The 12495-nt window shown below is 48.7% G+C and overlaps 1 protein-coding gene across 2 annotated transcripts in view; it reads right to left on the reverse strand.

Moving 5' to 3' along the window:
• Positions 1 to 12495, reverse strand: part of Fbxo10 (F-box protein 10) — a 63040-nt gene that overhangs the window by 21509 nt on the left and 29036 nt on the right. For both annotated transcript variants that reach the window (XM_005362121.3, XM_026786669.1), the window contains exons 2-3: positions 4612 to 5202; positions 1518 to 2351 (exon numbers count right to left, since the gene is read on the reverse strand). In XM_005362121.3, the coding sequence (XP_005362178.1) occupies positions 1518 to 2351; positions 4612 to 5196 (1419 nt within the window). In that variant the 5' untranslated portion in view covers positions 5197 to 5202. The remainder of the gene's footprint in view (positions 1 to 1517; positions 2352 to 4611; positions 5203 to 12495) is intronic.

The following is a 12495-nucleotide window of genomic DNA, read 5'->3' on the forward strand; positions in this document are numbered from 1 at the left end:
GTCATTATTTGGAGGCTGCAATCCAAAAAAGTCTCCAAAGCCACTGGAGGACCGGTTAAAAAAAAAAAAAAAAAAAAAACAAAAAAAAAAAAACTGGTTAATTTAAGTTATAAGAACAAGCTGAGAACAAGCCAAGCTAAAGGTCAAGTTTTCATAATAACAAGTCTCACTGAGGAGCTGGTAGCCCAACAGAAAGACCTCCTACAACAAACCAGAGGGTCAGAAATCCGCATGTTAAGAAGTCTCTTAACAGTGTAGCACAGTGTAGCTCCCACATAAAGGGATGTGTTTCTTGTTACAATTTCTTATATGTAATAAGTATAAACATATGTATTGTTTTAAATAATTTTATATTAAGATAAATCACTCTACTAATAAATTATTTCATTGTAGTAAAATTCTAGCAGAGGTGTGTGTGGAAGAATGAACACCCCTGTAATCCCAGCACTTGGGAGGCAGAGGCAGGAGGATCTCTGTGAACTGGAGGCCAGCTGTGCCTACACAGTGAGACTGTGTCTCCAAAACAAAACCTCAACCAAAGTATGACAGGATAGGACATACTTGGGGGCAAGCAGGGCAGACACTTTGAGTAAGGTACCATGCCCACTGTCTTAAATTAGGGTTCCTACTGCTGTGATAAAAAGCAAGTTGGGGAGGAAAGGGTTTATTTGGTTTATACTCCCATATCACAGTTCATCATCAAAGGAAGTCAGGACAGGAACTCAAACAGGGCAGGAACCTGGAGGCAGGAGCTGATGCAGAGGCCATTGAGGGTGCTGCTCACTGGCTTGCTTCACAAGGCTTGCCCAGCCTGCTTTCTTATTATAGAACCCAGGACCACCAGTCCAGGGATGGAAACACCCACAATGAGCTGGCCCTCCCCCATCGATCACTAATTAAGAAAATGTCCTGCAGGTTTGCCTACAGCCCAACCTTATAGAGGCATTTTTCACTTGAGGGTCTCTTCTCTCTAACGACTCGAGCTTGGGTTGACAGAAAACTAGCTGGCACACCTGCCCTGGACTCCCCTCTAACTTTCCACAGAAGTTGCTTTAAATAGTAGGGTAAAGGCAACACACCCCAGGACCCACAGGAAAGAGGAGAATGGGGAGACAAAAGCCAGCTTTACCCCTGGGTTGACAGAAAAAGACCGGACCGGAGGCCCTTCCCCACCTGGGCTTCATACACTAGAACACATTCAAGAAAAGCCCCACCAGGGGCTGGAGAGATGGCTTAGTGGTTAAGAGCACCGACTGCTCTTCCATAGTCCCTGAGTTCAATTCCCAGCAACCACATGGTGGCTCACAGCCATCTATAATGTAGACCTCCGGCCCCTTCTGGCAAGCAGGCACACATGGAAGGAATGATGTACAAATAACAAATAAACCTAAAAAAAAAAAAAAAAGCCCTACCACACATAGATATGGGAGAGACAGTGATATGCCAATGACCTGTAAGGACTCATGTGGTTAGGGCCCGGCACTTCCAGAGTCTACAGTGTCAGTCCTTGACAGTACCTTGCTATTATGTATACACCTCACTGCATAAGTCAGGTTCCGGAAGATGTTTCCTTCCATTTTGGCTCGGCCATAAGAGCAGACGAAGACGCCACCCTTCCCATCCCGGAAGAGGCACTTGCGGATGAGGCAGCCCTGAACAGAGCTGGCTAGTGCCATGGCTTCCTTGTCCTTCTGTAGCTCCTGATGCAGTGAGTTCAGCACTAGACAGCTGGGCAGTTGAATGGATGCTCCTGGTAGTGGAGGGCCCAGAAAGGAGCCGCCCAAGACAGGGCGCGGGCCCTGCACCTGGTAGGACAGTCTGTACATGAGCTGCTCATCGTCCTCGTCCTCCCCGCTCGGGCTCAGGCCACCATCGCTGCTCTCTGGAGTCTGGGCCACCCTCTCCCCATCGCTGCCCACTTCTGCCTCCTGGGAGCCAGTCTTGGAGTCCGGTTTTGGAGAGCTAGAGGCTGGGCTCGTAGGACTCTGGCTGCCCTCGATGACAATGTCGCAGGTCCTTGGGCTCCAGGCCTGGTCCCGGCTCTCTAGGTCCAAGGACATTAAAAACTCATTGTCTTCTGCAGGAAGCAAGATGGGAGAGGACTTGATAAGGCCCAGCAGGTATTTGTAGGCCCAGTTTTTATCTGCCGATGGGTGACCCTCAACAGTTACAGAGTTGTTTTCGCTGCCCACAAACTCACAGTTTTCCAGCATACATAAGGGCACATTGTGCAGAAAGACATGGGTGTTTTTGAAGGTGCAAAATTTCACTTGACAGGTTCCTGGGCCATGGACCTGAATGTGACCATTCTCAAAGTTGCAGTTGTCAAACTGGATGTGACCCGACGTGGTCTGGAGGAAAAGAAAGAGAAGATACGGTGAGAAGCCTATCCTTGGTTTTGACGGTCATCACCAAGCTACTCCTCCAGGGAGACAGAGATGGAAACCAGGCCCTCGGTTTCACTTCCTACTCTCCTGTAAAAGGTTTGGCCATCAGCTGTCACTCTGAGGACCTGGGGAGTAGGTCTGCATCAAAGAGGCACAAGAAAAACTGCCAATCATTGCATCCTTCTAATTCTGTTATCCTTCTAAAGGGCACAGTAGAAACTGGCAAGAAGGACTGAGCACTCCTTTGACTGGGACAGGTTACGGGGTTGGCCCAGCCACAGGCCATTAGGACAGACCAGTCTGTGTGGCTACTGGTGTGTGGCGGAGCAGAGCAAATGACAGGTCTTGTCTTCAAAGAGAAAGACAGGGACTGCTGCCAGGGGTAGGGGTGTGCTCTGGCGGCTGACCAGAGCTCTGCTCTCCCAGCAGTGTTACCCAGGACAAACGGCTTCACCTCGCTAAGCCTCAGCTTTCCTGTGTGTAGCATGGGGCTTGCTAGTTTATAAATCAGAAGACGGTACTCAGTGACATTAGCTGATCTGAGATCAAAGACACAGGACCTCAGGAGTCTGACGGAAGGACAGGAAAGCACGGAACCTGTTAATTCAACTGGGACCCTGGGTCTGAGTGACAGCTAAGTTTGGGGAGACCAAACTGCTTTATACCCTTTTCTGGATTTGCATAAACTCTACTACATCTCAACCATAGGATAAAGCAGCATCCAATGAGTCTAATCCACAACCCAAACAGATGACCCCTTGAGCAATTAAAAGCCTCTCTATCAGTGACCTGCCTTGGCAGTTTTTGGAGGAGGGTGACATCCCTGACCCCAGGTGCTCTAGGTGCTTCCATATCCCTCCACGACTTTCCCTGCTGCCAGTGAAGCCGTGTTCCCTCCTTGGTCCTCTCAGTTTTCTGGAGATGCAGTCAGAGTTAGCATTCTCATAAGAGATCACTGTTTGTGGGAAATATTGTCCTGGCCTTTTCAGTTCTCAGGCAAGGACATCTCAGACCTCTGTGCCTTTTTAGATGGAAGACGGCCATGGACCCAGTACTCACATATGCTGACTGTAAAGACGAGGGGCGGCAGCAGAGACCGACGTGAGCATTCACTGTGGCAACCAATGTATTTCAAGACATGAAGCCTTCTATCAGTGAATTTCAAGGCAGGAGGGTTAGGTAGGGAGCCTTGCTTCTAGGGCAAACTTTACTCCTAGGTCTGCACACCAGCACAGGGACACCCGCTATTCCTTCTGAAACATCCTAGAGCTAAAAAGCAGGCTTTGGGGCTCCCAAAGACTTTGGCATGATATAACTTTATAAATCAGAGGACCTGGTTTGAGTTCTAACCTCACTAATTACCCACTTGGGAGACTTACTAGCGTCTCTGACTCTTGCTAACACTTCCCACACTTGCCCAAAGCAGCACAGCTACTGATCACCACAGATGTCTGCTTAGACGGAAGCTTGTCTTGAGTATTAATAAGGCTTTGGATCCAAGCTCCGCCCATAAGCCTGAAACCTTGGTTATGTTGTATTGTTAGGCCTCAGTTTCCCTCATCTATAAAGCCAAGGGATGCAACCTCCTCTCAGGGCTGTAGGAAAGAGGAAGTGAGATACGGCCATAAAGCACACGTCTGGTGCACACTGAGTGACCCAAAGGGCCGGTGAGGCGCTGACCAGTACAACAGACAAGCCTGCTGTCAGAGGCACATTTTGCCAATGCACAGGCGCCATGCTCTTCTGTAGGATCACCAGCTCCTCCACACGAGACCACTCTGTGCTAACGCAGGTCGTGCTGGACTAACATTTCCAGCCTCTCACTCCAGGTACCCTTGAGAAGCGATGACTCCTGCACAGGATGAGGTTCACGTGCTGAGGGCCACTGTCCCCTCTCTGGACATGCCGCTGTCACCATGCTGCACACTTTGCCACCTCACTGCTCTACCCGGCGCTCTAGCTGATCTGGTTAGGAACAGAATGGGCATAGAAAGTTTTGTCCTTAGCCCAAGTCTCATTTCTAATGCAGCTTTAAAGGAAGTGAGGTACGAAGCACAATTCTGTACTATACTGACCTGCGAGCCCGCTTTTCGGCTAGCTCAATTCTCGGGAATGTGCGCATAGGGATTAACTACTAAACTCTCGGCTCTAACCCGAAAGGGAAACGCACTGATGAAGGCACGGTTGTGTGGTCAAGTCTGGGTGGCACCCAGTGTGCACCCACCTTATACATGATTGGTGAGAACCAGGCTGGCATGAAGACAAGATTGCACACGCGTGTGGTTGAGCAGTGCTGGTCAATGCTGGCAAGCAGGGCCACCTCACCCAGCTTCCCTTGGCCCACAATCTCCACTGGCACCTTCAGGATGATTTCGCCTTGCTCCTCGTACACACCTGGGAAGAGCACGATTCGATCATAGAGGCTGGCCATGGCTAAGGCACTGCCCAGGCTGTCAAACTCATGGCCTGGCCCAACATTCAAGGTGCGGCGCTCCCTCTTCCTGCGGAACAGAGAGAAGCAGATGGAGGACTCCAAGTCCAGCGCATTCTTCGTCCAGGTCTTGGAGGCCAGGTAGTGTTGCTTGAAGGCCTCCCGCCAGGACTCAGGCTCCACATCGGGCTGGTTGGGCCAGTTGGGGTGGCGGCATTCGGTACAGCCCAGACACAGCTGCCGCCAGCGGGTACTGTCAAGGCTGAGGATCAGCTCATACCAGGCCCTGCAAACCAGGCTGCAGCGGCCCAGGTCAGGCAGGTGCAGGTAGGCTAAGATCACACGCCACAGCTCCAGGGGGAGGCCACCTGTTTCCATGATCACCTGGGGGAAAGACACAAAAGAAGATTTTGTCTACTCCCCTTTTACTGTTTCCTTTTTAAAAATAACACCCCCTGACCCCAGGGAGGAGCAAGTGAACAAGGCACAGCCAATCAGAGGGCTCCACTTCCTCAACAAGCATCTGTAATGGCTAATCTTGGTCGTTAACTTGTAGATGAAGAAGCAGATAAGTAATTAGGGAACCGCGCCTCTGGGGGATTCTGTGATGCAGTTCCAGGGATAAGAAGGCCAGGAGGACTCCAACCTAATCCATGTGCTAATCCCTTGATAGATGCACACTATGATGGCATCATCAGAGGTAGGGCAGCTACTGGAAGCAGGACCTGGTCACATGTCCTTGGAGCTGTATCTTGCCCTGGTCTCTTCCAGTAATACCCTTTCCTCTGCTTCCATATGTCATGAGGTAAAGGACCTGTTCTAGGCCAGAGAGATGGCTCAGAGGTTAAATGCATGTACTGCTCTTCCAGAGGATCTGAGTTCAGATCCCAAAACCCACATCAGGTGGCTGACAACCACCTGTAATCCCAGCCCCAAGGGATTCCACACCTTCTTCGGGTTTCCACAGGCACCTGCACTCAAATGAACATACAAACTTACACATAAAACTAACTCTCCTCTTAAAAACCTGTTCTATAAACCAGGTATAGCGGCACACCCCTTAAATCCCAGCACTTGGGAGGCGATATAGGTGGATCTCTGAGTTTGCTGCCAGCCTGGTCTACACAGTGAGTTCCAGGACAGTCAGAGCTAGTAGTGAGACCCTGTCTTAAAACAGACAAACAAACAAACAAACCTGTTCTACCACTTACTCTCTTTTTGATGTTCTGCCCAACCACACATAGTTAGGAGCAACTGTCAACTCTGAAACCATAGGCCAAAATAAGCAATTCTTTTAGCTTGTTTCTGTCAGGTATTGGGTCAGAATGACAAGAAAAGTCACTACGATAGACTCCACCTAATACCTGCCAGTAGGAGGTTAGTCTCTACTCTCTTTGGTCAGATACTCTAAGAATATGATTGTAGCACGAATAATAAAAACCCAGAGACAGATATTGGGGTTCAAGCTGAAGATCAGAAAAGCAAAGCAGTCCAGCCACTAGAGAGACCTTTTGCCTCTACCAAATCTTCAGATCAAAGGGGCGAGATCCTGTCTCCACAAATCCTCAGACTCCACACTCCACTGAGTTCCTGTCTCTCCACCCAGCCACATCACTCCTGTCTCCAACTCCCCAGTGCTGCAATTAAAAGTGCGTGACTCCCAAAACTGGGATTAAAAGTGTAAGCCACCACCACCTGGATCTGTTTCTGGATGGATCTTGTATAGACCAGGATAGCCTTGACCTCACAGAGAACTGTCTGCTCTGTCTTCTGACTCCTGAGATTAAAAGTGTTTGCCGCCACTCCCTGACCTGTATGGGCTGACTAGTGTGGCTGCTTTATTTATCCAAACACAAATAATATACCACTATATATGATCCCAGAACTCCTGGAAACCAGAGTCCCCACCTTAAGAAAACCTTGTGGTATTGTTGCAGGCAGCAAATCAGGAAGGGTGGAGCCATCTAAGGCCTCAGGCCTGCTAGCGTTTATCCTGCTGGGTACTATCAGTCTTGCTTTAGCCCAGTACGTCCTCACTATGTCCCCTTTCCTCCCTTTTGGAATGGCAATGTCTGTCTGTCTGTCTGTCTATCTATCTATCTATCTATCTATCTATCTATCTATCTATCTATCAATCATCTATCTATCTATCTATCTATCTATCTATCAATCATCTATCTATCTATCTATCTATCTATCTATCTATCATCTATCTATCTATCATCTATCTATCTACTATATTATATATATATATATATAATGGTGCCATTTTATGCTCTAAAAGTATGTACTTTGCTTTTACAGGAGGTTACAGCTAAGAGACTGCCTTGCGTCTCAGAAGAGACTATGGGGCCTTTTGAAGTTGGACTGCAGGTATTTTACATGTTGATATGGCTCTAAACCTATGAGGTCCAAAGAGTAGAATGTGGGAATCTGAGTAAGAATGGGCCCCATAAACCCAGATGTTTAAACGCCTGCTCGAGTTGGAGAATGTGGTAATCTGAGTAAGAACGGGCCCCATAAACCCAGATGTTTAAACGCCTGCTCGAGTTGGTGGACTGTTGGGGAAGAGGTATGTCACTGGAGGGGAGCTGGAGAGTTTACAGATTCCTGTCACTTTGAGTTCACCCTCTCTGTAACCTGCTTGCCTTTCAAGCTGCCAGGTGTCAGCTGTTCCTGCCCCTTGCCTGCCGGCTTCCCCACCATGATAGCGATGGACTCTTATCCCTCTATGACCACAGCTCAAATAAATTCTTCCTTTTTATCAGCTGCCTTGTTCTTACCACAGCAAGAGAAAAGTGGCTGATGCAGTTGGTACTATTGCTGAGACAGACCTGATCATGGGTTTTGAAGGAAGGACTTTGGAACTTTGGATCAAAAAAGCTATTACAATCCCAGCTCTCGGGAGGCAAGAGGCAGGCGGATCTTAATGGTCATCCTAGTAGAGCAGCCACACTCTGCCAAACATCACAGAAAGGTCGCTAGCCAAGTTGCTAACACTGAGCTGGGCCTCCACAGTCTGAACAGTTCTGAGCACTGCTGTCTTCCACACCCTTACTCTCAAGCCCACCTGCAGTGATACACCTCCTCCAACAAGGCCACACCTCCCAAGCCTCCCCAAACAGTGCTACCGACAGGAGATCCCATGAGGGTTATTCTCATTCAAATCACTACAAGTGTAACAACCATAAGAAAGGAGTAGAGATGACCTAGGTAGACGAGGTGGAAGAAGAGGCGAGGGCAGGTGTCTGTATAGAAAGTATGGAATCCAGATCCTGAAGTAGCCCTGGGATCTACCTGATAGAGTTGGGGTTCATACAGAGGGCGATGGTCTCAAGAGTCCGGATGTCCTGAATACGAATGAGAACTAAGTACCTATTTGTTTTTCCGTGATCACATCCAGATCAACTAATCACTATTGAGTCCCTAAGAAAGGCTATGTGGGTTTTGGTCCTGGCTCAGCTACTCCCTGATATAATCCCAATGTCCTAACCACCTACTGGGCTTGCTGCCTTACTGTCTGCATCCTTGCTTTCTTTGGAAAATATCCTTCTCCTTACCAACAATTCATACCACATTGCAGAGCCAGGGGTCTCTGAAGGAAAGGACATAACAAAATGGTGCCCAGCTTTCCGGCTGCATCTAATGGGCTGCAACGGACACAAATGGCCCGCTGAGTCCGTCTCTAGATGAGCATGAGTTGGCAGTCTAGTAGCTGGCTTCTTTCTTGGGTGACAGGACACCAACAACTTCTTTCCTAAGAATAAACTCTGGAGTAGGTACTGGTGACCATTTTCCAATAGGGGACAGGAAGTAGAAGCTGAGGGGCACTGAGAAAATGAACCAGAGAAAGCAATGGAAGCAAGGGACATCCCAGTTTCTCTGCAGGTCACGGTGCCAATCTCAAAGCTCAGCTTTGCCCTCTGCCTTTGAATGCTAGTTAATTCCTCGTCCCTCTAATAAATTCCCCTTTGGATTGGGTGTGGTCATCATAGCTCTAATCTAAACACTTAGGAGTATCAAGAGTTCAAGGCCAGCCTGGGCTATGAGACTCTGTCATAAATAAGTATTCTTTTAGCATAAGCTGGCCACTCCAATTTCTGTTATTAATACCAAAAGCTAGCATGCTTGTGCTCGCTCTCTCTTGCTCCCCTTCCCCCCTTCACCAATGCTATGCCGGGGCTCAAACTCAGTGCCTCTCATACGCCAGGCAAGTGCTCTACCACTGAACTTTGATCCACGTCCTCTTTTTGCTTTTCATTTGAGACAAGGTTTCACTAAACTGCCCAGGCAGGACTGCAATTTGCAACCTCCTGCCTTACCCCTGGGATCACACTTTTCATTTCTTCTGCCTAGCTCTGACACACTCACGCTACATTTCTGTTTCCTGGCTCAGACTCAGTCTCCGCCCACTTAACAGAGCCCTGGTCACACCCTTTACCTTTCTGTTCTCTCTCCCTATAAAGTTCACTTATGAGATTCTATTAGCTACTTCTCACTTCGCTTTCTTTTGTTATCTGTGACTTCAATTTAAAAGCATCAGAAAGACTACATCCCCATACATTTCTCCTTCGAAATACGCAACTACTCATCATCTAAACATCTCCAAGAGCCCGTGCTCATCTGAATCAGGACCGCTTGCTGCATCTAGAGAGAATATCTTCTGGTCACTCCTGGGGCTTTGACCTACTTCTCCACCCACTTTCCTTGTCTCCATGTCCCATGTTCTCACACTGGCTCTCTTGAGTTACCTGTGCGCTGTTCTGTTGGGGGCACTGCATGTCAGGAGGGACTTCCCAGGATGCCTTATCCACTGAGTCCTTTACTTCTACAAGTGACCCACTGGCAGGTGCTCCGGAGTGAGGGCTTAATCCTAATTTATATAGCCTGCCACATCTGTCCACAAGGGTCCCTCTGGGGGCTAGTACTCATATCCCATTTCTAGGAGAGATGTTAAAAGACATCCAAATCGGGCTGGAGAGATGGCTCAGAGGTTAAGAGCATTGCCTGCTCTTCCAAAGGTCCTGAGTTCAATTCCCAGCAACCACATGGTGGCTCACAACCATCTGTAATGGGGTCTGGTGCCCTCTTCTGGCCTGCTGGCATACACACAGACAGAATATTGTATACATGATAAATAAATAAATATTTTTAAAAAAAGACATCCAAATCACAACTACCCAATTACAGTCACTGGTCATGCTAAGTACAGCTTCAACCTAGCGTACTAGACAAGTGTTTGACAGAGACAACTCATCGTGTGGCCCATGTGATAAGCTGCAGTACCCAGCATGCCAATTTCTGTCCCAGATGGGTTTCAGTAGTAGCCTGGTAAGAAAGAACGCCCCAGGCCACAGTTCAGTTACAAAGACAAGAGCAAAACCCATCTAAAACTGAGCACAAAATATAGGCTTACTACACTAGTTTTAAATATATCAACAGGTAGAGGTGAAACTCTGTCAAGTCTCCACCCCAATTTTCAGGTGAATAATTTTCAGGTGAATAATTTACTACATACCTGTAGCTTTGCAAACCCCCTCCCATGTATAATGAGACTGACCTAGAATTTCTCTACAGAAATTCTTCCAGTAACGATGTGGATAAAGAATCAAAGAGTGAAAACCCTGAGGGGTGGGGCACGCCTTTGTCTCAGCACTCAGGGGCCAGAGGCGGGCGGATCTGTTTGGTTCTGCCCCCTGGTCTACACGTGAGAGTCGTCTCTCTTTGAGTGAAGGTGCTAAGACCTTAGGGGCCAGTCTGTTAAGATGGGAAAGTCCAGTCCTCGCCAGCTGGCAGAGCAGGTGAGACTCTAGAGCAGGGGTTCTCCACCTTCCTAACGCTGTGGCCCTTTAATACAGTTCCTCATGCTGTGGTGACCCCAACCATAGAATCACTTCATTGCTACTTCAGAACTGTGATTTTGCTACTGTTATGAATCATAACGCAAATATTTTTGGAGGCAGAAGGCTGAGAATCGCTGCTCTAAAGGCACATGGCAAAGCCTCTGGAAGTCCTGAGACTGCCCATCCCACGGATGCTCTGCAGAGACCACAGCTCTCTTCTCAAAGCTGAGCAGGTGTCTGGCTCTTAATCCCTTCCTCAGCTGGTCTCTCCTGCCTCCCTGGAGCTACTCTTACAGCATCCATGCTGGCCTGGCCCAGACCTCGAGTGACACACTCAGCACCTGGAACTCTAGCGCAGGTTTCTCAGGAGGGCGTGGCCTGGGTGGAGCTGTATTTTTAAGATGATCCAGGAACAGTGAAGGTGGGAGCTCACGAGTTTGCAAATACTAAATGGTGACATGTTCCCTCAGAACATGGGGTTATCTGGAAAATTTTGAGCAAAGGTGTCTGTAATGACTTGAGTGTGTCTCCCAACAACAACTTAATCTCCAAAATCATGTCAGTGGCATCTGAAGGTGCCTTTGGGAACTAATTACCACTAGATGAGGTTGCTAGAGTAGGGTGCCCACCACGGCGTTAGTGACAGTTCCCTGGCCATCTCAGCATGCAATGACCCCTGCTGTTTTATCTCGGAACAAGGGGCCTTTCCTAGAGTAGATGCTCTTAGATTTAATTTTTAAGATAGGGGTCTCGGTCTGTTACACCAGGTGAGCTCTTGGGCTCAACTGATCCTCAAGTCGCTAGGAACGGGCACATCCCATGTGTCCATATGTATCCATAAGCTAAATAAATCTATTTAGCTTTTTAAATATATTTTTATTTATTATGTATAAAATGTTCTGTCTGCATGTATGCCTGCAGGCCAGAAGAGGCCACCAGACCTCATTACAGATGGTTGTGAGGCATCATGTGGTTGCTGGGAATTGAACTCGGGACCCTTGGAAGAGCAGGCAGTGCTCTTAACTGCTGAGCCATCTCTCCAGCCTCCTGTTTAGCTTTAAAAAAAAAATCTGTACTGAAATATTGTGTTGCAGCAATGGAAACATCTCACATGGACCCCAGCAGGGCTTCGGGTTTGGGGTTCAGGAAGCAAACGTTCTAGCTGCTGGCCTCTCAAGAGGCAGCCAGTTCTATCCTTCCTGCAGATTCACCCTTGCCCCCAGTTCCAGGGGGCTGAGTCTAGAATGAGGTTGGGACCAATAATTCTCCCTTCAGGGTCCCCCGGAGCTCAGATAAGGGTCTCCTTGCATCCCGCTGTCTCTTCCCTATTGCTCTATTTGGCGTTATGTACGCGAGCCTCATATTGTCCACTGGGAGCCATGCAGCAAGGGGATTTCTCTAACTAGCTAACACTATTTTAAAAGTGTGCTCTACAAGTTCTGCCTTTCCTCTCTGCCACTGGGGCCTCTGAGCATGGAATTACAAAGCAACACCAGTCCCCAGGGCCTGTGTGCCTGTAGCGTGACGTCTGTTAAGAATTGGAAAAACAGCGCGCAGTCTCGGCAGCGGCGGAGCAACACAGCGCTGCAATCAAAAATAGGCTTTGGGGGACCGGCGGCGACAGAAGCAAGCGGCAGGGACCGGCGTGGAGGCAGAGGCAAGCGGCGGGACCAGAGGGGTCCGGCGAGGCAGCAGCGGGGACCGGCACAGCTGGAGAGGCACGCACGAGGCGGGGAAGGGCACGCAAAAAGAAAAAGGAGAGCAGACGTCCCACTGCGGTTGGATCAAAGAGGTAGGCCCCTTGTTGGCAAGGTCACTGGCAAACGGGGAGTCT

This window comes from Microtus ochrogaster, linkage group LG5 (genome assembly GCF_000317375.1).
Source record: "Microtus ochrogaster isolate Prairie Vole_2 linkage group LG5, MicOch1.0, whole genome shotgun sequence".
Classification (NCBI taxonomy): domain Eukaryota; kingdom Metazoa; phylum Chordata; class Mammalia; order Rodentia; family Cricetidae; genus Microtus; species Microtus ochrogaster.